This window comes from Hermetia illucens, chromosome 3 (assembly GCF_905115235.1).
Source record: "Hermetia illucens chromosome 3, iHerIll2.2.curated.20191125, whole genome shotgun sequence".
In the NCBI taxonomy this organism is placed as follows: Eukaryota; Metazoa; Arthropoda; class Insecta; order Diptera; family Stratiomyidae; genus Hermetia; species Hermetia illucens.
The window spans coordinates 90213875-90240854 of record NC_051851.1 but is presented as its reverse complement, the minus strand read 5'-3'; the positions used below and the strand labels follow the sequence as shown (position 1 = coordinate 90240854).

The 26980-nt window shown below is 41.8% G+C and overlaps 1 protein-coding gene across 2 annotated transcripts in view; it reads right to left on the bottom strand.

The window, feature by feature from the left end:
- Nucleotides 1-7563: 7563 nt before the first annotated feature.
- The window catches only part of LOC119652359 (dynein beta chain, ciliary), a 155248-nt gene continuing 135831 nt past the window's right edge, over nucleotides 7564-26980 (bottom strand). For both annotated transcript variants that reach the window (XM_038056444.1, XM_038056445.1), the window contains exons 28-32: nucleotides 23872-24010; nucleotides 23654-23820; nucleotides 22410-23600; nucleotides 20567-22327; nucleotides 7564-7746 (exon numbers count right to left, since the gene is read on the bottom strand). In XM_038056444.1, the coding sequence (XP_037912372.1) occupies nucleotides 7647-7746; nucleotides 20567-22327; nucleotides 22410-23600; nucleotides 23654-23820; nucleotides 23872-24010 (3358 nt within the window). In that variant the 3' untranslated portion in view covers nucleotides 7564-7646. The remainder of the gene's footprint in view (nucleotides 7747-20566; nucleotides 22328-22409; nucleotides 23601-23653; nucleotides 23821-23871; nucleotides 24011-26980) is intronic.

Genomic DNA, 26980 nt, shown 5'->3' with positions numbered 1-26980 from the left:
GTAGACAGTTGTTGATGTCGAATGGTCTTGAGAGTGATCCTGCTGCTTTTATCTGGCCTCGCACATTGGTCAGGGTCAGCCTAGTCAGTCTTATTAATTTCTTCGGGATACCGAATTCTCTCATGGCCGTGTACAGTTTTACCCTGGCTATGCTATCATAGGCGGCTTTGAAGTCGATGAACAGATGGTGCAACTGTTGTCCATATTCAATCGCTTGCCGCAGAGAAAAAATCTGACCTGTTGCTGACTTGCCTGGAGTGAAGCCTCTTTGGTATGGGCCAATGATGTTCTGGCCGTATGGGGCTATCCGGCCTAGCAAGATAGTGGAGAATATCTTATAGATGGTACTCAGCAACGTGATACCTCTATAACTGCTGCACTGTGTGATATCCCCCTTTTTATGTATGAGACAGATAATGCCTCGTTGCCAATCGTCAGGCATTGATTCACTGTCCCATACCTTGAGCACAAGTTGATGAACCACTTGGTGTAACTGGTCGCCTCCATATTTAACCAATTCGGCTGTAATTCCATCGGCTCCTGGCGACTTATGGATTTTTAGCCGATGAATTGCACGGACTGTTTCTCCTAAACTTGGTGGTGGCAGTATTTGTCCGTCGTCTTCAGTTGGCGGGACCTCCAACTCGCCGATGTTCTGCTTGTTCAGTAGCTCATCAAAGTACTCAACCCATCGCTCTAATATGCCCATTCTGTCGGAAATCAGATTTCCCTCTTTGTCTCGGCAGGATGAGCATCGAGGTGTATAAGGCTTCATCCTGCTGACTTGTTGGTAAAACTTCCGCGCCTGGTGCGGTTGCTCCCTGTACTTTTCTAGTTCACAGACTTGTTGGTTCTCCCAGGCTTCCTTTTTCCGTCTGTGAAGTCGCTTCTCCGCTCGACGGAGTTCGTGATAAGTCTCTGCGCGTGCCCGCGTTCTTTGAGAATGCAACATTACTCGGTATGCGGCATTCTTCCGTTCCGTTGCTAGCTTACATTCATCGTCAAACCAGCCGTTCCGACTCCTTTTGCGGCTGGGACCAAGTATATTTGTGGCCGTATCCATGATAACGTTCTTCAGGTGGTTGTGAAGATCATTCGTTGATGCTTCATCTCCAGGTCCTCTATTGACTGCGGTTATTGCGGCATCCATTTCCCTCTTATAGGTGTCGCGGAGGGTTGTGTTGTGGATGGCTTCAGTGTTCACTCTCACCTGATTGTCAGAGGGGATTCTAGGTGGTATTGTTATTCGAGTTCGGAGCACCATGCCAACGAGATAGTGATCCGAGTCTATATTGGCCCCCCTATATGTTCTGACATTCATCAAGGCTGAGAGGTGGCGGCGTTCGATCAACACGTGGTCAATTTGGTTGAAAGTGGTCCCGTCTGGAGAGCCCCACGTATGTTCGTGGACCGCTTTCCGCGCAAACCAGGTACTTCCAACAACCATTTCGTGTGACCCTGCTAATTGAATAGTCCGCAGTCCGTTATCATTTGTTTTTTCGTGTAAGCTATGGGAGCCAACGTATCGCCTGAATACGGGCTCCTTCCCTACTTGGCTGTTAAAATCCCCAAGTATGATTTTGATATCATATCTGGGACAGGCTTCGAGGGTTCTTTCTACTGCCTCGTAGAAGGTATCCTTCTCCGACTCTGCAGTCTCATCTGTAGGGGCGTGAACGTTTATGAGGCTTATATTTCTAAACTTGCCTCGCAAGCGCAGAGTGCATAGCCGTTCGCTTATGCTTTCAAAGCCGATAACAGCAGGTTTCATTTTTTGGCTGACTAAGAAACCTACTCCGAGCACATGGTTTACTGGATGACCGCTATAATATATGGTGTAGTGGCTCTTCTCCAGGAAACCGGTCCCTGTCCATTGCATCTCTTGCAACGCTGTTACATCAGCCCTATATTGGGACAGGGTATCGGCTAGCTGCTTATCAGCTTCATCTCTGTACAGGGAGCGCACGTTCCATGAGAAAATGCGCAAATCGTTGTTCCTTTGTCGTTGCCGGGTCCGTCGTTTTAAAATCCGTCCTATCCGAGGCTCCTGTTGTGGCTTCGTAACAGGTTGTTTTCCGTGTAGGGTTGTCAGCCCTACCCAACCCCCAACCTGGAGGACCAGTTGGTACAATTTGTCCCGTTTTTAGGCGCGGGAGACTCGCCTTCAGCCTTCTCCGTCTGCAGCTTTTCGTCAAGAAAGAGCTCCCAGCGGTCACCACGTGGAGGTGGAGATAGGGTTTGGTAGTAGAGCTGTTGGTGTTGGTTCAGCAGGCATTTCCCAGGTTTTATGCACCATCGTGGGTACCAATCCACGTTTCGCCCCGGGACCTATACTACCCTTTGACCATCAATGACCAATAATAGTATATTACCATATTATTGGGAAAATTGAGTAAAACCCCCCTTAAGTTTGGTAGTAGTATAAAATATAACATGAAGCATATTATCTCTAAGTTGGAATAAAATCATCCTATTAGTAACAAAGTTACAGTTGCTCAGTTTGTCTTTACTGTGTAAATTTACAACCCGAAGTACTAAATCTGTCATGCTAAATGCATATTCTTAATGGGCCACGAACAAATGGGATAGTTCTACACTCAAATATACTTACAGAAGAAGGAAACAAAACCTTTCATACCTGAAGCGCCCAGCTCCTGGTTTCCCGACTTGTTTAATTTGATTACGTCACCTGCGTTGTGGTTATCGAGTAGGTTCCAAAATCGTTACGAATACTTTATTGAGAAGTGTTAAAATTTGTGGTTCTAATTTTTCTATTAATAGTGTTAGAGGTAAATTTTTGTGAAAAATTGAAAATGGTGAGATGCGCGATAAATGGTTGTGGTAGTTATCAAGCCAAAGGAGGAACACCTTAAGATTATTTTGTTTTCCGAAGAATGAGACAATTTATGAAGAGTCGAAAAAATTCTGCGAAAAGTGTAGGAAGATCGACTTCAAAAACGCTAGTATGTGTTCAAAACATTTTGTGCAAGACGATTATAAACTACAGGACGTGCTTCTGGAGACTGTGGAGAGCAAAAGGTGGTTGAAGGACGACGCTGTTCTGAGCTAGCATTTACGGCAGCAGGGTAATGAAAGCGACAGATCGAAAAGAATAAAGCTTAGCAGACAAAAGAAGGTGGTACAAGGTGCTGTACCATCTTTTGAGAGGTATGTTTTTTCAATTTGAGGATGACATTTAAAAAATAGGAAAAAGCTAGATGTTTTCATCCAAGATGGAGGCATAATTTATCAGCCGCTACCTGGCCTCCATCTTGTCAGCAGCGTGACCGAAAAGCAATAGTCAGGCATTGTATTCTGCTTATGTTTATTCTGTGTGCCTCCTTTTTGGACGATACCGTCTAGTCTTTTCCTCTTTTTTCATTGGGTATTTGCCCATGAACGAGGGGTACGCGCGTAAGTACCATTAAGTTGATGGTGCCTGTATGCCTTCTTCAGTCCTTTGATTGCGGAATCTTGCAAACCGAGTGGTTTGGACTGCTTCGCGGGTATTCTCTTTTCTCCACCTTACCGAGGAAATTTTCAGCCGTTTTTCTCGGAGGCTTCTTCAGCACCAGCATCAAATCTCCTTTTGGGATCGTCTGATTTGGCTGAGGCTTTCTCTATGGTCCACCTACCCCAGATCGGATTTGACTTTCCTGAGGATATCTGCGTAGGTCATATTATTTTTTTCGAGATGATAATCAATTCGGGCCGTAATCTTCTTTTATGTGTCCTGCTTTTCTTTACGTTAAACTTGGTTCATGCTCCCTTAGTTCCTTTTTGGAGCTTTAGTTCCCTTGGCTCGATTGGAATCGGCACCTTTGTCGATTCCGCGTTCTACAAGAATCCAAAATCATTGTTCGCTCCCTATCTACTCCTCTTTTCAAGATTATCGCCCCTTGAATTTTGAGGGGGCATCATTTGTATTGCCTGACGCTTGCTTTCTTTGAAGCATTTTCCTTGTCACTATTATTCAGTACACGAATGGCTCTGACCATGTTTTTAATGGCCTGTGTGTTTGCCGTTCATGAATTCAGACAACTCTATTATTTTCGCTCCCACTGTGGGGATTTTCCATTGAGCCGGATTTATTACCTTCTGGAGAGGTTCCCTGATTTCTTTCTTTTGCCAATGTTGACTTCGGTGGAGATGGCAAGATTGTCGAGCTCAAACAGTGAGAGTGCTCACTTACTGACTACTGTTTCACCTTTTTCACTAAAAGTTTTTTTGTCTTGCAATATATTCACCGCAGAGAGAGAGCCTTTTTTCTGTAGCTCTTCTAAAATGTCGTCTTTTTGACACGGTGAGAGCCTGTTGTTTTTGCTTTCGTACGTTCTTTTTGAGAGGGCCCTGCAGTCATCTGCGTTTACAGTGTGTACTTTCCACCCATTATCGTTTAGAGTAATTATTGAGTACTCCTTTACCATGGCTGGTGATGGTAGGCTTTTAACTTACAGGTGCTTATCACTTTCAATATCGTTGCGTTTTTTGCTTTACCGAATTTCGCGGGACTTTAATGATTTCCGGTGACTTTCTTTTCGTGTTTGCAAGATCCAGTCAGTTTCTACGGCCAATTCTTCTTCATCTATGTGGTATCCTTGTGATTCATTTACATCAGGGCTGCAGCACTTCACTGCGAGTGAACTAGTCTGCGATATTCTCTTGAAGATTTTGGTTTCCCGCTGTAGTCCTTTAATTTGCGAGTTAAACTGTAACGAAAGTTTTTTCCAGCTTGTTGAGCTTTATGCGCAGTTCCGCATTTTTCATTTCCTGAGGTGTTTTCGCTACATTACTCGTTAGTTTTATGGTTTTGTCCGGATGTCTCAAGTGGCTCAAGTGGTTAGAGTACTGGGCTGTCGTAGCGGAAGGTCGCGGTTCAAATTTCGCTGGGAGCAGATTAATTTGTAATCGTGAATGGATGTCGGACACCAGTCGACTCAGCTGTGAATGAGTACCTGAGTTAAATCAGGGTAATAATCTCGGGTGAGTGCAATGCTGACCACATTGCCTCCCACAGTGTGCTGTGGTGTATCGTTACGGTCTTGAATGAAGTGCTCTAACACACTTCAAGGCCTTGATCCAGTAGGGATTTGTTGCGTCAACGATTATTATTATTATTTATTTATGGTTTTAGCTCTCTTCTTTTGGTGTTAGTGGTATTTTTTACGTACTTTAGGTTATGTTTTTGAACTCCTACTAATATCATCAAACACAAATGCCATAAAAGGTGCTTCTCAGAATCTGTAGGCCCGACCTCCTGGGAGAGTGGCTTTTCCAGTACAACTGGCCGCCATTATTTTGTTCCATTGCATATGGTTGAGCGCAATTTATAGTTCTTGTCAAGTTCAGAGCTCTCTATATTAGAGTATGCATTGGGATGCCGCTTATTGACCACATGATGGTTGTCTAATGGTTATCCAGGTCTACTACTGTGTCGGCTTGATCCAGACATAGACAAGGATCATTACTGGCCTTTGCCGGTCTAAAAGCGTTTTGAGCTTCAAAATACGAAAAACAAAGGAAGCGAGTAGTTTTTGAAAGAAGTCCTCTAGTAAGGTAACGAATGAATTTGCAGGATCTAACATTTCTTGATTATTTTAGCGATAAAATTTTATATAGGATTGTGGACAAGAGTTTTAGAAGGCCCTTCTTCAAAAATTGAAAAATTTTATTTAGCTTATATTATAGCGAAAGGTTAAACCAGCTAAATCAAAATTAATCCTATATGTAGTTATCAAATACATCGCGGCAATGATTACATCACATTACATCCATAACGAAAACAGCTGGAGAGGTAGAAGGAGCACCTCTCTTAGGTACTCTATCGTATAACATCCGGTAAAGTTCCACTTCTTATGGCAACTCACTATAGCATGTGGGCTTGGATTTTCTAAAAACAAGCGAAACTGTTCTTGCGATCGGCGTTCCTCCTGCGGAATTTTTTGGTGCTGTCCTTGCAGTCTCTGCAGAATTGTTACATGCACTATTCGAAAAGGTTTTCCAATGCATGGAGAAGTGAATGATCGTTAAGATTCCGAATAATAGCACCTGTCTTGAGTGTGATCTATCATTCGCACACACATAAGCTAAAATAATTCTGGAATCAAGGAACAATATAATACCTTTTTATTTCAGAAAGCAGTCTCCATTAAAAAGTAAAAATTGTAGTTCGGAGGAAGCTACTGGTCTACCAATTTTAGGCTAGGCTACAAATAGCAGACAATATCTAATCTCTCAGGCTAGGTTTCATTCTAGATCTTCCTGCACTAAACATATTTTGGATAGTTTTGGAGCAGCGTGGGAAGTTCAGATCTCTGCTTCACCTGCTCCTCATCAATTTCGAGAACACTATCGTTATCCACGATGGGGGGGAATTCAATGATATCTTTCCTCAAACATCTTAATTACGCTCATGACAGTGCTAGTTTTTCAGTCGATTATTGTATTCTTCTATATTAACGGGCAGAATATTCGGAGTTTGAATCAATTTCTCTATTTTGGCCATTGTATTTGCCGAAGGTGGCACTGAGCTTTATGTCACCGAACGAACTAACGGTGCTGCGCCTTTTCAAAAATTTTGAGATGCCGCCAGAGCGCATGGTGTTGATGATGCTTTAATTAAGTGGATCCATGCTATGCTAACGCAGCGATTGCTGTGCGCTGAGGTAGGTGTCGATCGATACCTGACTGCAGAAGCAACGAAGGGCTGCTTCCAAGGAGGTGTGCTTTCACCACTTCTGTGGAGTATTCTGATCGACTCACTGCTATGTGAACTGCAAAATTTGCCAATATACGATCAAGCTTATGCTGATGACGTGGCTGTGCTTGCTGTTGATCGGGATCTTGGAACGCTGTGTAAGAATATACAACGTGCCGTTTATGTGATAGACACCTGGTGCCTCAGACATGGTCTGTCAGTTAATCCAAATTCACAATAAGGAGAAAACTGGATGGACTTTGCCTCCCTGAGATGAGCGGTACTACCCTTCAACTCTCCGAAGAAGTGAAATATCTGGGAGTCACTCTAGATAAAAAACTTCTTTGGAGCAAACTTGTAGAGGTAAAGATGAAACGAGCTCTCACAGCTTATGGGCTGTACAGACTGTGCTTTCATGAGGCCGATGTTTGTATATGCATCCGTAGTGTGTTGGGTTAAGGTGAGACAAAAAGGTTTTCACCGTAAACTAGCCGCACTACAAAGAACTGTGTGTCTGGGTATCACTGGTGCCATGAGCACTAAATCCGGTGCAGCTTTGAATGCACTACTCAATTTGCAGCCCCTGGATAGATTTGTGGGGGGCACAGAGCATTGGAAGAGTTACTGGGAGGACTGAATCCAGTTCTTACAATGTCTTCCGATTCTCGTGTCCCCATACATCTGTTTGGTAGAAGATATGAAGTTACTCTGAAGCATAGAGAGGACTGGGAATACCCAGAGGAATGTGTGGTGGGATATACGGAAGTCTTGTCTTTGTTTTTGTCTATCTTTGTCTTTGTCTTTGTCTATCAAATTGTGTTCCAGTTCAGTGTATTCCATATTTATAGAAAAAAAGCAAAAAATTGTTGCTGAGATAAAGTGCATTTTTGCATAACATTTAATGTTTGTGTCAACTAGTGCACATTAGCATTTGCCTTAATCTAATAATTTAAACTTGAAGCAGCAAAGCAACGCCTCCAAGAATCCATTTAGAAGGCCTGTCTCTGGTTTTTAAATCGAAAGCTGCCACAAAAGTCTGTCCTCTTATCCTGAAAATAAATATGTGAAATCAAAATTATTCACCGTAAGTGCGATATTTTCATATAAACATATTCACGTAAATCGACATACGACTTAATGGTACATCCATGAGGAAATCGCACCTCTTATACTCAACACCTTCTCGTATCGGTGCAGGTCGAGTTGGAAGGGGCTGCAAACCCCAAAAGAGAGAAACAAAACGAAATTAGCTAAGGGAATAATAGGGGTAGGCTAATTTGTACCCCGGAACGAATTTTCTTTCAGCGGTTCTGTTGATTGGAGGCCGAATAAGAATCTGTGAAGTTTGAGCTTCAGTGGAAAATGGGGTAAGAAAAGAAAAATAGTGATTAATTCCAATAAAATATGTAAATCAGGATAAAGCCTTTGGAGAAGAAGAAGACGGATTTCTTTGTTTTCCGAGAATTTAATAGCGACGATGCAAATTCCGTTTTTAAGGTTTGTGTGAAATCTTACTATTGTACTATTGTTGATGGAAATCCTACTATTATTAACAAAATTAAAGCAGGTCGCAATTTATCAGACGATGCTTCACCTCTGCCTTGGGAACAGCGTAACCGAAGCGGTTTGCAGGTTTTATACGCTTTTTATAATTCGCAAAGCTTGGGTGCGAATTATAATGACCGTAAATCCGCCTACATTTCAGACCAAAACTTGGCCGGAACTAGACAATTTTTGGAAATTGTTCTCATTTGGTTCGGTCTGACATCAAATAGTAATATCATCTTTTTAACTTGGAAATTGTGAATGCTCATGCATACAGTCAGTCACATTCTCTTACGTAGAATTTAAGAGATTGCAGCCAGATCAGGCATTTGATGGAGCCAAATGGGATCACGACGAGCCGACCCCGCTTGTGAACTGGACAAAGGCTGAAGAAAAAGAAGAAGAGAAGGGGTGGGGGGGGAGTTCCCCATACATGCAAACGGGGTGGTGTAATTTTCTTTTTCACCAAATATAGCCATGTTCAAATGAAAGGTCTTAATTGGTACTTTCCGAATCTGGTCTTACTTTTGACAGGTGGGGAGTGCAGGATCGAAAGTGATCATCCCTTTAATGGACCCATTCTTAGAAACTACTCAACTGAAAATCTGAAAAAATCCACTATATGGTGCCTAAGCTTCGAAAAACCCTCTATGCCGATATGCCTTCAAATAAAGATAATAATAGTATGATACTATAATTTTTAGTAAATGGGTACAAAATCATTGCAAGTTCATCCTAGGACCACAAAATTTTACAGTTTAGTAACAAAGCTATAATAGGTCAAAGTTTTCGTTTCTGTGCAAATCCAAGACTTTGAATGTCAATATAACCCGAAAGTGGATACTCTCACATAATATATGCATATATTACGTGTTACGTTCTAATGGGACAAAAGCACACTCACATGTCTTTATATAAGAAATACACAAACCCTTTCATACCTGAACCGTCCAACTTCCGGTTTCCCGACTTGTTTAAAGAGTCTTATGATGAGGTGATGTGAAAACATACATTGCCATATTATTCGGATCGCCGCCGTCTACGATTGATTTTCGCACCAAGCTAAAATTTTTATTAGAAGTGCAGCAACGTCCGCTAACATCATGACATATATTAAAACGAATACCACTGAAGTTGCGCAGAACGCAACTGCCATCTTAGCTGTCCACCGCATGTTATCTTTTTGTCCTGTAAAAAGCTTGCTTAAGTAGTTTCACCTTCTGTGTACAGTCTTGTTGCGCTACCTACATATGTTAAAGGTAAAGTACTATAAAGTAGCCAGAAGCGCTGACGTTGCCACCATATAATTTTTCACTAGAGCAAGGCAAAATTTTCGGTGTTCGTCACCCCTACAGGGATTCTTGTTAGTTACCTGATATCTTAAAACAACTTTGCATTGCGTCTCTTTACGACTTTCTTTTCTGGCAGCTTCGCGCCTTTCCTTCTGGTTTTATTGTTCCTCAATAAGAGCTTTGGCCCTATGGTGAGCGCGCGGAACATCCTGCTGCTTTTATCTGGCCTCGCACATTGGTCAGGGTCAGCTTAGCCGGTCTTATCCATTTCGTTGGGATACCGAATTCTCTCATGGCCGTGCACAGTTTTACCCTGGCTATGCTATCATAAGGCGATATCTCTACAATTGATGCATTGTGTGGTATCTCCTTTTTTATGTATGAGACAGATAATGCCTCTTTGCCAATCGTATGGCATTGATTCGCTATCCCACACCTTGAGCACAAGTTAGTGAACCAATTGGTGTAATTGGTCGCTTCCATATTTAACCAATTCGGCTGCAATTCCATCGGCTCCTGGCGAATTATGATTTTTAAGCCGATGGATTGCACGGACTGTGGCAGTATTTGTCCGTCGTCTTCAGTTGGCGGGACCTCCAACTCGCCGATGTTCTGGTTGTTCAATAGTTTATCAAAGTACTCACCCCATCGGTCCAATATGTCAATTCTGTCGGAAATCAGATTTCCCTCTTTGTCTCGGCAGAATGAACATGGAGGTGTGTAAGACTCGTTGGTAAAACTTGCGCGCATGGTGTGGCTGCCCCCTGTATTTTTCGAGTTCATAGACCTTTTGATTCTCCCAGGCTTCGTTTTTCCGTCTGTGAGGTTGTTTCTCCGCTCGACGGAGTTCGTGATAAGTCTCTCCGCATGCCCGTGTTCTTTGAGAATGCAATATTACTCGGTATGCAGCATTCTTCCGTTCCGTAGCTAGCTTATTATCGTCAAACCAGCCGTTCCGGCTTTTCTTGCAGTCGGGGGCCATGTATGTTTGTGGCAGTATCAATGATAAAGTTCTTCAGGTCGTTGTGAAGATCATTTGTTGATGCTCCACCTCCAGGATCTCTGTTGACTGCGGTAATTGTGGCATCCATTTCCCTCTTATAGGTGTTGCGGAGGGCTCTGTTGTGGATGGCTTCAGTGTTCACTCTCACCTGATTGTTAGAGAGGATTGTAGGTGGTGTCGTGATTCGAGCTCGGAGCACGATGCGAACGAGATAGTCGTCCGAGTCTATATTGGCCCCTTTATATGTTCTGACATTCATCAAGGCTGAGAGGTGGCGGCGTTCGATCAACACGTGGTTAATTTGGTTGAAAGTGGTCCCGTCTGGAGAGGCCCTCGTATGTTTGTGGATAGCTTTCCGCGCAAACAAGCTATTCCCAACAACCATTTCATGCGATATTGCTAACTGAATAATCCGCAGTCCGTTATCATTGGTATCCCTATGTAAGCTATGGGAGCCGACGTATCGCCTGAATACGGGCTCCATCCCTACTTGACTGTTGAAATCTCCAAGTATGATTTTGATATCATACTTGGGACAGGGTTCGAGGGTCCGCTCAACTGCCTCGTACAATGTATCTTTCTCCGACTCTGCAGTCTCCTCTGTATGGGGAGTGAACGTTAATGAGGCTTATATTTCTAAATTTGCCTCGCAAGCGCAGAGTGCATAGCCGTTCGCTTCTGTTTGTTTTTTTTGGCTGACTAAGAAACCTACTCCGAGCACATAGTTTATAGGATGGCCGAGACTCTTCTCCGGGAAATCGGTCCCTGTCGAATGCATCTTATGCTGTTTTTAAAGCTTTCTGCGCTTCTTTGAGCCGATTTTATTTTCAGCTGACTCGGTTTTCAAACCTCGGTTAAGGAAATCCTTTCTTATTTTTCTTTGTTTTGTCAAATTTGTGCTTCAGCATTGTGTTTACCATTCTTCGGTTTGATCAGAGGGCAACTTGTCTTAGAAGCTTGTCTCCTATTTACGGCGATAGTCTGGATTGCTTTCTTAATTCCATAAATGGGCGCTTATGGTTGAATGTGGTTTTATGCCCTTCATTAAGTTGGATGAATTAGATCAATTGGCCTGTCGTTTGAGATGCGATAACATTTGATAATCGTCATTCTCCGAGGAGAGTCGCTATATTAGAGGATGCCCCCTTGGAAATGATAACTTCTCGCATTGAAGAAGGTGAATTGGTGGCGAGATTGACTTAATGATATGATGCAGCTTGGTTTTGAAGAAGACGACGATATTTTCCCCATGCTGTTACTATGAAACCGCAGAGAGAAATCATTGGCGGCAACGGCTGAACTTGAAGACAAAAAACGAAGACGAATTTAATATTGCTAATAAGGCGGGTGACACCAGGAAAATTTGCCTAAGTAGACAAACCAATGCAAACAGGAAAAGTGCAGGAAAAGTGACAACCCGTCAGACTGAAGCTAATTTTGAGCCCAGCTCACCTTCACCCTCTTCCAAATTCAGATTCACATGGCTAAGGTCCAAGACTAAGTGGGGATGTGGCCAAGCGAGCAACTCTTCATTGATTAATTTGATTGAATAATAAAATATAAATAGAGTCTGAGGGTTTAATTAATTACAAGGTGCCGTTGATCGTCCATCTGTCGGCTTAGAATAGCTGAAAATCGGAGGGTCGTTGGCGAAGCCAGCTCTTCAAAAACACCGCAAGAAGCGAGAACCAAATGAAAACCGAAAAACGCATTTCCGATAAAGAGGAAGCTATTGAAAGAAGAACAGCTGGCGAAGAACATCGACATATGTGACCAAGTTAACATTCAACAGACGATTTTGTATCAGCTTAAGTTGTTGGTTCGTACGTTGAGATGTTTCGTAAGAAATTATGAAAAAACTACACAGTTGGAATTGATCGTCGTCTTTAAACCAATATTTTCTGTTGTTTTATATTTAGTTTTTCCTTTGAAATGTATGTTACAATTCTATTTAGTTTTCAGCTTGTTCGAAAACAAGAGTGTCCCCATTTTCGGCGCAGGATTGTTTTCCTTTTCCACCGCTCTTTCTTTTGCTCCTTTCTGGACTCGTTCTGCCCGCGTGTTGTTGATCTTTCGTGGGTTGTTTGCTTCCGCTTAGCATGTCAATCGATAGTTTAGAGGGAGGTCCTTCAGTAACTACCCTGACCTGGTTCCGCTAGTTCGAGACCCAACTGGCTTTGGCCGGCTTCATAGTGATTGCGGTGACGCCCGAATTTAACCATCAATTGACAGAGCTAACACTAGGTGGCCATGCGTCAAGCCAAATGCTGTGTGAAATGAAGCAGTTGGATGTCGACGAAGTATTTGTGGCTTGTGGCTGCAGTGACTTCCGGAAGGCACACAGGCCATCCCGGCATGTGCAGAGCTAGGGTCCCTGGACATGTTAGCCTCAACATGTAACCTGTGGTTGGTGAGGTGTCTCCGGAGACATCAAGCCACGTAGCTCAGCTGCAACAGCTGGTGGCGGCATTAATAGCCACCGTTTCTAAGTTGGTAGAGGCTGTCGGTGCTTTGCGTTCGGGAAGTAGAACTAGATAAGGATCGGGTATTAGGTTGTTGGAACCTTCGGCCGGACCATGCTGGTACCACGCAAGGTTCGCCGCAAAGGCCACGAAATGTACCAGCCCCAAAAATTTCTCACGAAAAAAATGCAGCACCACGTCGTCTCACAAGTTACGACTTCTTGAGCGGCGCAGCTAACTGGTCGTTCCGCACGTATTACAGGTAAGCAACCATGAGCCTAGTACTTTGATAGGGGTTCCCTTGGATCTCCATTATCGTCGACATCAGCATTCCTATGATAACGTTGATGGAACAAAAACCACTAAAGATTGCTTGTGGATCTATATAGCAGGTCCCTTATTGACAGTAACAATTGTTGTTCGATGTCAGTAGAAAAAGAGAGTTGGTCTTCAGTGATTAATTTTGTTGAATAATAAAATATAAAGAAAGTTTGAGGATTTAATTAATTGCAAGAAACATGTTATTCAATTTGAATTGACCACTTTTACTGGGTTTTTTAATTGAAATTTAAGATTGGTTAAGATTTGTGTTGAATAGAGATTTCATTGAACCATAAATTAAAGTAAAGTAATCTATAACAAGTGGATCAGCAGATGATGTTAGGGCAGCCGAGGTGTCCAAATGGTTAGGCCATAGTCCACTGATCACCTTTATGTCTTCCATGCAAGCCAGTATAATGTAAATCAACGATAGCACGAAGAAATGTGTAGTATAAGCCACAGGATACTAACGTAGGGACACATGTTCCTATAGGAATTCACTTGGGACATTACGTTTTTCATAGACTTTACTTGGATGCAAAATGTAAGGTTTTGGATCTTCGATGTCCCTTCAGCTTTGTCTAATAAGTTTTTTGGAATAGCTTTTGGTCTCTATTTCAGATATACTTGCTAATGGTTTTGGATATAATAATAAATAATCGATAGCGTAACAATCCAATTTAAACCTAAAGCTTGAAACGGATTAGAGCTCTTAGTTCAAGAGCGGGTAGCATTGCATTCGTCCGTGATTACTACCCCGGATTGGGTTGAGTAGACTGGTGTCCGACATCGAGTTACGGTAAGATTTGAACCAAGATCTTCTGGTGTGACAACTAAGCGCTCTAATGACTATGCCATTGGGAAGTTATAAGAAGCTTTGAAATTGGTAGTGCGGGGTATTGAGCATTAGATTTGAGTCCAAGAGAATCCAGAATGGAACCTGACATGCTCTTTGTCGATTGGCGAAGTATTGTTCCGTACATTATAAGATGATTTTATCCATTACATTTTCGATGTCAAGAAATGCATACATACCGCACCCCATGAATTCAAGGACGTGCAAGAGTTGCAAGAGCTGCAAGAAACAGAATTTTTGGGAAATTGTCAAGCCCGGTGACTTTGCTTCGCTGATTGATTGCGTTTTTATCTAGACAGGCAGTTTATATCTTCATATTACGGTGAAGACATTTCATTGATAACAACTGGAACTTCATCCGAGAAGTTATTAATGTTCCCTAATCAATGTGATCGAAATGTTATGCGCAAGAATACCAGACGCACAGTCAGCATCTAGATTTCATTCTCTTTTAAATTTGCATGAAAGCAGAAACATGCCCCGTTCACCTGTGACGTTTTGTAGCTTTTAGTAAATAAAGAATGGCCTATTAGAGTGCAGTATTGTTTTTTTTAATATCCAGCTAGATACCGGAACGGGCGCAGTAAAATTGGGATTCGTGGTGAAGTTCACCTTTCACTACTCACGTTGCTCGTAGTCATTCACAAAAATTCTACGTACTTCACCTCGGATTCCCGACCACCTGCAAACCCTTTCGTTATTCGGTATATGGAACCGATATGGGTCTTATTTGGGAAAATTACGGTTTTTACAAATTTCTCCTTTTCATGAGGTTTGCTACTCTCCATTTCACTGGAGTCTTATGTCGGCCTGCCTGGATTGATTTGCTTCAGAAATAAAAGCACTTTTAGAGACGGCCAGGTCCGGTTTTAAAGATATCTGTCACTGGCATAGCGAGTAGTTGAATCGTGAAGGTAGTTCATGTTCGTGTTGAAGCTGGAGGAGACCAATCTTTTTAAGAGGGTCATCCCGTGTGAAGGCGTTTTTTTTCGCTTTTTTTGGAAATTTATTGTGAAAAGCTGGATAAAGATATAAATACTAGTTTTATATATTTATTAATATCTTGAGCATGCGTAATAATTTTTTCAGCCTGACAGCACAGTTCATTATTGAAATACAGGACAATTTATACACCCATCTCCAAAAAAAGGTCTTTTCTGCTGCCACGCTAGAGGGCGCTGCGATCATCTTAAAGAAAAAACGTAAACGGCATTTTAACGTGCAGACTTAACCACAGTCCGCAAACTAGGATTATTAAAAAATATTAAAAGCTAAATTTTTGGCGTTTCCTTGTTAAACTTTTTTTTCTGAATTTTGGTGTTTTTTGAGGCTTTTTTAATGAATAAAAAAAAACTACTGAATGAATCACAATTATTTTAGTTTGCGGACCGTAGAAATATGTTCTGAACAAGTCGTGAACATTTCGAAGAATTTGGTTGGATAGATTTTGGGCTATGGTGGCAGCAGATTTTCATTATGCAGTTTCGAGAAAAACGCATTTAAAAAGTAGAAAGTGCTTTTTAGCCATGAAATATTAACTGATCATTAATCTGCTATACCTAGTCCATAAACCTTAGATTTCTTCAAGAAACATATGTACAGCCTTGGCTTCAATTCTTCTTGTAGGGAAATCATTCGAAAGTCACTCTGACCGATAAATACGTGTTTTATTACGGCTATCGACATAAATATGTGATGTGACTTATTACGTGTTTAACACTATAATTTCCGAACGACTCTGAATATCAAAAAATTACTTTGCCTATATATTCTACACTACATCTAGATACAATTGATGCCAAAAAAAATTCGATTCCGCGGATCCGACACACGGGATGACCGCCTTAATTCTACAAATACCATAGATGCGGTCGTAACATTCGAACGAAATTGTATTACCTGTCACTTGGTAGTCTCTTTAGCCGCCAATTTTATTGTGCCTATCCAAAAGTCAATTTTTCTGTTGCAATGGGATCGACCTAACTCTCCGTTTGCTGCCAGGCATTTAAAACTTCACTGATTTATGGTAACTTTTGTACACGAACGACAAACTAAGGAAAATCAACAAAAGTTTCACCATTAGGGTAACAGTCAATAAGTTCATGCTCTTCCATCATAAGTTGGAGCAAGGTTTAGACTTCGAATTACGAAAAGTTAGTTAGGATCATACATGTTTAGCTCCTTATAGAATAACGAGCCTTCTTATTCTAGAATCCAAGTTTCTGACGAATGTACAATATTAGGACTGGCAAAATCATCGACTTGCAGAGTACGCCAATCGATCAATCTGGTACAACAGCGACAGCTTGTGTACCATAGCTTGTCCCTCATGAGTACTCTAGTTGGGGAAAGCGGGGATTTTGTAGCCCCTGTCCTTATCCAATGCCTGGTAATTTTTCATCAATACAACGAATTTTGGAATTTTAGTTAGGCTTCGCAACATTCAGAAAATACTTCCATTTCATTTTCAATCTCAAGCTTACAAGTACATTGATTTCTTAGTGGCCACGATTAGCGATGTTTGGGATTTTCTTTTCCTATTTCCTATGTTGGACAAAGGGTAGTTTAGGTCCCTAGGCGAAACGTGGATTGGCACTCACGATGGAGCATAAAACCTGGGAAATGCCTGTTGAGCCAACAACAACAGCTCTACTACCAAATCCTATCTCCACCTCCACGTGGTGACCGCTGGGAGCTCTTTTTTAACGAAAAGCTGCAGATGGAGAAGGATGAAGGCGAGTCTCCTGCGTCTAAAAACGGGGCAAATTGTACCAACTGGTCCACTAAGTTAAGGGTTGGGTAGGGCTGACAACCCTACACAAAAAACCGATGTTACGAAGCCAGGGAAGGAGCTAAGGACAGAATGGATTTGAAAACGACGAACCCGGCAACGACAACAGACTAACGATTTGCAAATTTTCTCATGGAACGTGCACTTCCTATACAGACCGAATGCTGCTGAGCAGATACCCTTTCCCAATATAAGGCTGATGTAACAGCGTTGCAAGAAATGCGATGGACAGGAATCGGTTTTCTGGAGAAGAGCTACTACACCATTTATTATAGTGGTCATCCAGTAAACCATGTGCTCGGAGTAGGTTTCTTAGTCGGCCCAAAATATAAGCGAAAGGCTGGGTACTCTCCGCTTGTGAGGCAAATTTAGAAATATAAACCTCATTAACGTTCACGCCTCTACTGGGGAGACTGCAGAGTCGGAGAAAGATACCTTCTACGAGGCAGCAGAAAGAACCTTCGAAGCCTTTCCCAGGTATGATGTCAAAATCATACTTGAGGATTTTAGCTGCTAAGTAGGGAGGGAGTCCATATTCAGGGGATACGTTGAATCCCATATCTTACTTCAAAATACAAATGATAATGGACTATTTAATTAACAGTGTCACACGAAATGATTGTTGTAAGTGCCTATTTTGAGCGAAAACTGATCCACAAACAAACGTGGGCGTCTCAGGACGGAACGAACCACTTTCAATCAAATTGATGCCGCCTCCTCTCAGCCTTGATGAATATCAGAACATATAGGGGGGCCAATATAGACTTGTACCACTATCTTGTTTGCATGGTGCTGTGAGCTCGAATAACAACACCGCCCAAAATCCCCTTTGACAATCAGTTGAAAATTAACACTGAAGCCATCCACAACACAGCCCCCCACAAATGGATGCAGCAAAAACCGCAACCAACAGAGATCCTGGAGATGAAGCATCAACAAAAGATCATCACAATCACCTGAAGAACGTTATCATAAATACGACCACAAACATACTTGGCCCCAGCCGCAAAGAGAGTTAAAACGGCTTGTTTGCTGATGAATGTAAGCTAGCTACGGAACGGAAGAATGCTGCATGCCGAGTAGTGTTGCATTCTCAAATAACGCGGGGACGCGTGGAGACTTATCACGAATTCCGGCGAGCGGAGAAGCGACTTCACAGACGAAAAACGAAGCCTGAGAGAACCAATAGGTTCATGAATTTTAAAGGTACAGGGAGCAACCGCTCCAACTGCGGAAGTTTTATCAGCAAGTCAGCAGGATGAAGCATTACAAACCTCGATGCCTCCTGCCGAGACAAAGAGGGAAATCTGATTTCCGACAGAATGGGCATATTGGATGAAGGATTGAGTATTTTGATGAGCTGCTCAATATCCAGAACATGGGCGGGAAAAGGGGATATCACACAATGCAGCAATTATGGAGGTATCACGTTGCTGAGTACCATCTATCAGATATTCTCCTCTATCTTGCCAGGTGGGATAGCGGGAAGCTTAAGTTCGAGATATACCCTAAACCTACAGCAACGCAAAGAACGATACCAGCAACTTCACACCACACATTTTCCCAAAAAATGGCTCCCTATAATTGCATGATTCACCGACTGATCACATACCTTCTTTCAGAATACGGTTTCAATAAGGAACGAGGGAATATTATTGACATCGCTATTAAGAATCGGTATAATCCTCAGACTATTGAGAAATTGATTCGAAGGAAAATCAAGCAACACAATAGGCATGCCAATACAACACTATTTTCGCCACCAGACGGATAAATATCCCGTATTCCTACCTATTAAGCAGCATCAGGAATTGGGTAAGAAAGTTCCAACTGGAAGTCGTAGGTTGGAGTCGATCGTCCACCTTGCGGAATTTACTGGGAAGCGTCAAGGATCCTTTAGCAGCGGAGGAAAAAAGCGGGATCTACCGAATAACGTGCATAGGACAAACTAAACGCCTGATAACGACTAGATTTACTGAGCACATCAAGGAAGCGGTAAGTAGTGTTCGGAAACAAAAGTGGTCCATAAGATCATCAGTAGCAGCGCACATAGTCGAGGAAGCCCATACCATTCAACGCGAAAATCTTGAACTCTTGCATCATACAAATCGAATGACAACTTGGATCCTTGGGAAGTCTAGCAATTTGGAGAGTAGACGCGACGCAGTTATTAAGGGGGTCATCCCGTGTGTCGGATCCGCGAAATCGATTTTTTTCTGGCTTCAATTGTCTCTAGATATAGTGTAGAATATATGCGCAAAGTGATCTTTTGATTCGGAGTCGTTCGGAAATTATAGTGTTAAAGACGTAATTAGTCACATGCCAGATTTATGTCGGTCGCTGTAATTTAGCGGGTATTTATCGGTCCGAATGACGTTCGAATGACTTCGCTAAAGAGACATGAATTGAAGCCAAGGCCGTACATGTGTTTCTTGAAGAAACTTAAGTTATATGGACTAGGTATAGCAACTTAATGGTCAGTTAAAGTTTTATGACTAAAAATCGCATTCTACTTTTTAAATGCGATTTTCTCGAAACTGCATGTTGAAAATCTGCTGCCACCATAGTCTAAAATCTACCCAAACCAAATTCTTTGAAATTTTCAGGACTTATTCAGAACATATTTCTACGGTCCGCAAACTAGGATAATTGTGATTCATTCAGTAGTTTTCTTGTTATTCATTGAATAAGTCGTGGGAAAACACCAAAATTCCCAAAAAAAAGTTTAATACGGCATCAAAAATTTAGCTTTTAATATTTTTTAACAATCTTAGTTTGCGGGCTGTAGTTAGGTCTGTACGTTAAAATTCCGTTTACTTTTTTTCTATAAGATGATCGCAGCGCCCTCTAGCGTGGCAGCAAAAAAACACCTTTTTTGGAGATAGGTGTATAAATTGCTCTGTATTTCAATAAAGAACTATGCGATTGGGCTGGCAAAATTACTATGCACGCTCAAGACATTAGCAAACCTATGGTGAAAAATTCATATTCGTATTTTTATCCAGTTCTTCACAAAAAATTTCTAAATAGGCGAAAAAGACGGCCTTCACACGGGATGATCCCCTTAAATGCAGATTCCGGTAATTGCCCCTCAAAATTAATTTAGATAATTAGTGTTTAAGTATAAATAGAACCGTATAGTCGCAATTGTTTTTTAGTAGCTTTGTACTGATGAAGGAGGTAAGGTGCTCCCGAATTATATATACAGTGTAAAATAAAATTGTAGTTTGGAGTAAGCTACGGATACTGGTTGTTGCGCTGTTGATGATGATTTGTTATTTTTCGGGGGTCAGTACTATAGTGACTCTTCATATCTGAACAAAACTAGAGAAGAATTTGACGAATAGACGTCTTTTCGTATTGCTAATGAGGTGTCGGGAATTGATGTTTCTTAAAATAGAAGTTACTGGAAACATAACATTAATCACGGAGTGGAAGATTATTAAAGAAACGTTGAAAACTGCGCCATATTGTGTTTATGCCTTTTTGTCTTAGATTCGAAATTCAATTGGATTACTAGAATTCTACCCAAAACAGTTAGTGGCTGATGTCGATTGATGATCAATGTAAATAATTTCCACAGAAAAAGCGTTGCTTACCTTGTTTTGTAAACCGGACATTGATATACGCCATCCGTGTCGGTTTTCTCTTGAACCACTGCTTTAGCATGTATAACTGGCATGAGTGAGTACAACTCCCTCGGACTTAGGTTAACTATGGAATCAAGATTGCAATCCCAGTCGGCTCCTTCCAAAAATAAACCGTTTATGAATGCTCCATCTAAAGGTGCTGAGTTTACGTCGTCTCGAAACTTCTTTGTTACTTCAGTAGTCAAACACATGTTGTCTAAGGGAAGCTTATTTCTGCGAGCAGCCTCTTGCCTGATCGCCGTTAGTAGACTTTGAGGGTTGAAGAAACCTCCCAACCAAATGGAAGAAGGAAGTACAAAGTCTGAGCACCAACCCTGAAGCTCTTTAATACGAAGTGTTAAATCCGCGAACCATTGATGGAAGGGCAAAAGGCTAGGGTAAGCATATTTTTCCCACTTTCTGGGCACATTACCATAGAACAATGCATCTAGTAATGTTTCCATTTCTGCAGTCATTGCTAACTCGCCTTTCAAGCTGAGCAGAAGTTCCTTTAAGGATCGTCTCATTTCTTTCATGAGAATATTCATTCTTTCACACTCCTGCAACGCGACAACTACGTATGGTGTAACTTTCGTTACTTTACTTGTAATTTCCGTCATACAAAATTCGTCCTGTAGTTTGTCCAGAGTGTCTGCTACAATTATTCGCACAATTTCTTCTCTAGGTTGGTGGCTACTACTATGTATGTTGGATTCTCGCGGCTGCAGTTCTAATAATGTCTTTAGAAGATTCTCTGAACCAGAATGAAGGAGAGCTATTTCGGCATTGGCGCAAAGACCGTACAAGGTTGGGGTTTCCTCTGGGAGGTTCTCGTCAATGTACTCATGATATCGAGCGAAATCCATATTCGGAGGCGCAGGAAATCCAGGGCAAAGATAGAAGTCGCCATCTACTAGGTCTTGCTGCATTATTTCTTCTAAATACGTTTGGCAAAGACGTCGGTCCCAGTTATCAGTGATGTGACCACCGTAGATTATTTCTCCAAATAAATATCTAAGATCCTCCCAAGGAACTTGGTTACTTTCATTAAGATAGTTTCGAAGTATATCCGCACTAATAACGAGGTCCCCGTAGTTGAATGGGTACGTATTATTCCATCCTAGTGTCTCAAACTTACGTCTTTCGGCAACCACTGCATGGAAGTAGCACAACGAAAATAAAATAGCCTTCATTTCACTTTCATGCGAGCACTCCTCAAATGTCTCGTAGGAAAAATTGTCTAATGCCTTGTGGAAGTTTGCACCTATGCCACTTGGAGGTTCTTCAACGATCTTCAATGACGGTTCTAGGATTCCTCTCGGAATAATATGGCATTCATGGTACGGAGCTGGTTCGGCTGTTATAAACAGCCTAAATTCGGGGTTGACATTTTCTGAGAAACTTTCCACGAGTTTCTCTAATCTTGAAAGCCAATTTGCAACCAAATGTATATTTTGAAGGGCAACCCAGTGTCCTGATTCAATGGAAATTTTCAGGACCCTTTCAGCAAGCTCTTCTTGGTCTTGTCCAAGCGATATGTTATGAAAGGTTCCATTGTCTATGGTCATATTCATTGCCGCCCCCAATTTTTCAACATCTGCTAATGGATTTACCCCTGGAGATAACACAAAAAATATTGGGATGGCAGCGTTTGATTCCTTGAATGTATCCTGAAAGTTGATTCTTCTGTAAACTCCATACTCGGGGCCAAGTATTTCTTCCGTAAACGCTCTGTAATCAAAGAATTTGAATTTTAGCAATATTGAACTTGCTTGGAGAAATTTTTGGAGGAATTAGAGACAAAAACACTTACTTCATAAAGTGGCAAATCCTCTCGGGTCGCAAACATCGAATAATGCACAACTTTTGAAGCGGAGTTCGGTTTTTCCATTCGCCAGGAAGCTGCATTTTCTCAGCGTATTCACTTTCAATATATTGCTTCCATCGCCTTGGAAACTCTTCCATATCAGTGTCTAGCCCATAGAATGGCTCAATCATAGCTAAACTTCTGATCCCACCCCATGCTGCATTCGACACGAATGGGAGGGGGGAGATTGCATTCTGATCATAAGGATATCGAAATAAAAAATCCATTTCTTCCTTGGGGATTTGTTCAGAATGCATGAGAATCTGCAAAATCATATGACTGACGAAGGTGAGTTTGTCTCTCTCAAAGAGACCTCGTAGGGTGTATTGGAAGATCTCGTAAGTAATACACTTCACCAAGTACTCCACCCGCTCCTTCAGGTTCCGCTGTTCATACGTGGTTGATATCGCTCGTTTGAACACCGTCACGAATGACTTCAATGAGAAAACATATATTGGATTTATTTTTTGCAGATCAGTAAGAACGAAATACAGGATTGAAGCTCTGAGAGCTGCGGGGCGGTAGTGGTTTCGCGATTCGTCGATTTTCTTTGTTGCCGTTTTCGCCTCAGAGACTTTAATTTCGATTTCAGTGACTGTCCGTTTTGTTGCTTCAAGGTTTTCGACAAGACTGTGATCTTCCAGAACATTTTTCCGAGCCGTAGCTAAACATGCCAACAGCTCATCTTCCAAACTCTTTAAAGTTATTCGGAATGTATTTTGTTGGATTGTCACTTGATTTTTCATTTCTTCTAAGTCTGCACGTTCGGCTCTGATTACCTCCGCCAGAAGTTGATCTTCTAACCCTTCACGGGTTACCGTAAAGTTAATCAACGTTGTGTGTGCTTGTATTTCAGGCTTAAAATGTGGGTTTGCTAGCTTTGTGTGTAGGATAAGCTTGAAGTTTGAGCTGTAATCCATCTCTTTGTCGCCTATCTTGATGAAGAGACCTCGCTTGATAAGTGTTCTACTGAGAAGAGGTTCGAGGATAGGGTCTATTGATTCCTCGATGTATTCAATGAGAACAGTATCTCCGCGTGCCATCGAAGCCTCGAGAGTATCTAAGTATCCTTTCTGTGTCAGCCGAAGTATTACCAAATCATCTCCATATTTCCTTTTTATCCATTTCATACCTTGCCTAAAAAGGAATGTCTTAAGCATGTGTTTATAAAAAGGATAACTTGAACTTACAACTGCGGGTCCACCATAAGAGCCCACCTGCTGGAATTAGTCAAAATGGCGGCATTTTCTGTGGACATCTGATCTCTGGGTAAACCTTCATTGTGCCAAATTGCAATTTGAGCCTCGTCGCAGATCAGCTTCAGAGGGTCAACTTCCGCTGTATGTGGTATTGATGGCTGAAAACACAGATGTTAGGCAAAGCAATAGATAGTAAAAGAGATATTAACCTCAATATTTTTGAACATGGGAATCCACATGCGTCCGTATAACTCTTGACGGTATGCTCTAGTAAAGCAACCCACGTACGATAAGAAGGATGATATGAGTAGAACATCGCCCGGTAGGGTGCTTATTCGTTCCCGTAAGCTGAACGAATAAAAATTATTGGCATTTTTACAGAAAAGTGAGGCGAAAATAAGTGTGAAAGTGAAGATTTTTCTCCTGCAAGTGAACCCTATGAGATAGACGTCGGGTTCATTTGAGTTGTTTAATCATCCTAATGTCTCCTCAAATGTATCAGAAACTCCTTTGTAAAGCCAAGTAATCCTGAGGCTTTCATAATCGTATCATTCGGTATGGTGAAAATTGCTATGTGGGTTAGGGATGTCATAGATAGATGCGAGAAGGATATCCATCTGGAAATAATTAGTGAGCCATATCGAAATGACGGGGCTGGCATGTGAAACAAATGAAATGCCAAATCGAAATGGGTTTCAGGAAATAATGGGGGGCGCGGGGGGGGGGGTGGTTTTGGGTTCATCAGAGTAAAAGTGAAAGGAATCCAGTAAAATAGCTACTATGTTCCACTCAGCGTTATCCTTGCCGAGTATTATCCGGTGCAACCAGGGCACACCCTTGACTTCGCAAGTCATACGCGCGCTCTGGTTCTGAACGCGAGAGGACGATACCCGAAAATCATAGTAAGGTATTTTATGGCGTGGGCTGTGGAATGGGCTAGTCGAACAATGAATGTGAGCGCGAATTTATTGCTCGAAACATTCGCGAAGCAGGACCCTTGTGAATATCTGGACCTCATACACTTTTAGAGGAAGGAGCCTGGGGTCTATGGTGAACCTGATATATGTGTGATTTCCAAAAGTTTTTAACGACGGTTTTTAGTGGTTCTCTATATTTTTCTTTTTTTCTCCTGAATTCTTCTTATCCCAATTGCAATTCTGTATTGATGTCTGACACAAATTATTTTGCCCGCGAAAATCCATGAAATCCAAGATGCTCCAGATTCGCGGCACTATTAGTGCATTTCGAGTTGAATGGTGAATGGGCGGAACCAGATCGATGATAAAAGTCGAGCAAAGAACTGTATGTCCTCATAGTTTAATTCCCCGTGGTTTCGTTCAATTCATCTTCTAAGAACGATGTGGTATCTCAAACGAGATGTGGTGTCTCCAATGACTACTTTGTGAATACTTCCATTTCTTCTACTAATTTGTGGTGGATTCTCTCAAGGAACTCCAGACATCCCGGTTTTGCGCCGAGGTCCACCAATTCGATATCCCTATAAGCTGTCTGGCGTCCTGACCTACGCCATCGCTTCATCTCAGGTTGGGTCTCCCTCGTCTTCTTTTTCTACCATAGATATTGCCCTTATAGACTTTCCGGGCTGGATCATTGTCAGCCATCCGGATTAAGTCACCCGTCCACCGCAACCTGTTGAGCCGGATTTTATCCACAACTTGACGGTCGTGGTATCGATTTCGTTGTTATGTAGGGTACGGAATCATCGATCCTGATGTATGGGCCAAAAATCCTTCGGAGAATTCTTCCCTCGAACGCGGCCAAGAGTTCGCAAGAGTTTGTTTCCAAGGAATACATAAGGACGGGCAAGATCATTGTCTTGTGCAGTAAGAGGTTAGACCCTATAGTGAGACGTTTCGAGCGAAATAGATTTTTTTTAAGCTGTAAACTGAAATAGGCTCGGGGAAATCTGAATTTAGACCCTGTAGTGTGACTAGAGTCTCAATAAATATCTTCCATTTTGCATTCTTTACACTAAAGGTTGCAACGTTACCCAGCCCAGCCACCAAATTGATTCCGCCTTAGGCGTTACGCCTCAATCGACACCAGCTGACTTCGCTTCTAAACACGACAAAGACTAAGGAAAAAGAGGACTAAATCGGATAGTTTGACATACTAAATGTATATACTTTGCGAGGCATGTACATATGTTACGGTTCTGTACTCAAAGTACCTCGCAGAAGAAAGCATCAACGCTTTTATACCGGTGTGTGGTCACAATTCATGATTGTGCTAATAGCAAGGGGAAAGCTTTGAAAACTCTATCTGGCTGTCATTGGCTTTTCGACTTCTATGATATTATCCGAAGACTGCATTAAATGTCCACAGCCATAACTTAGCACAATTCATCTTTGAATATCTGATAAGATTCTGTCTGTTCACAGGCTTTTCCGAGGAAGCATGAAATAACTATCTGTCGGATAATTATCCACAAGAGTATACCTAGTATGTTCCCTTGTGGGATACTGAAAATTGCGCGATATATTTTTCATCCTTCGTCTAAATCGCAGCCCAGGAACTTCTCGATTAGAAATTCGGTTATTATATACACCAGGTACTTTGACTTGCCTAATTTGATTAGGGACTGGAGTATTCTATGTCATCTCGCGAAATTGTCGCCACTTTTCGCATCGAAGATTTTCATTGGGCAGCATTTATCCTTCCTGAACGCGTCTTCAATTATGTTAACTACAAGATTAGGCGGCTGAATAATTTCATCCGAGACAATTTTTTTCGGTAGTCGGTAATCGGTAGTAGTCGTTCACAAATATTCTTTGGAATGAATTTGCTAGCATTATCTAGAGGGCACACGATCTGTAGCGCGAAGGTACAACTATGGAACTGCTTAGCTCGAGAAAGAGTGGTTGCTTAATTTCTTTCATTATATGGGCAAACATATTTTGATTGTCTTAAGAGCTTTGATCTGGATAGTATGCAAGTTAGGGGCCTAACCTTTGCTATTTCTTTCGCAGCTTTAAGTACCTGCTCCTTAGGTTCCGTTGTAACTTTGACGGGTCTCCTGGACAGTGGAAATATAAATTTGGTAGAAAGGTGGGAATTGTAAAGGCTCACGCACAAAGTGAGTCACATCATTCTACATCGAATTTAAGAGGTGGGTGTAATTTTTTTTCACCAAATATAATCGTGTGGTTAGTACTTACTGAAGCCGGTCGGAAGCCGCTGAGATCTTTATACTGCTCACAAATAATGACAATATTGATTTTGTTCTCAGGTACACTGTGGGGGAGGAGGTCTTGGGCAGATTGGCAATAATTAGTTTAGCTATAAGGACGTCATTTC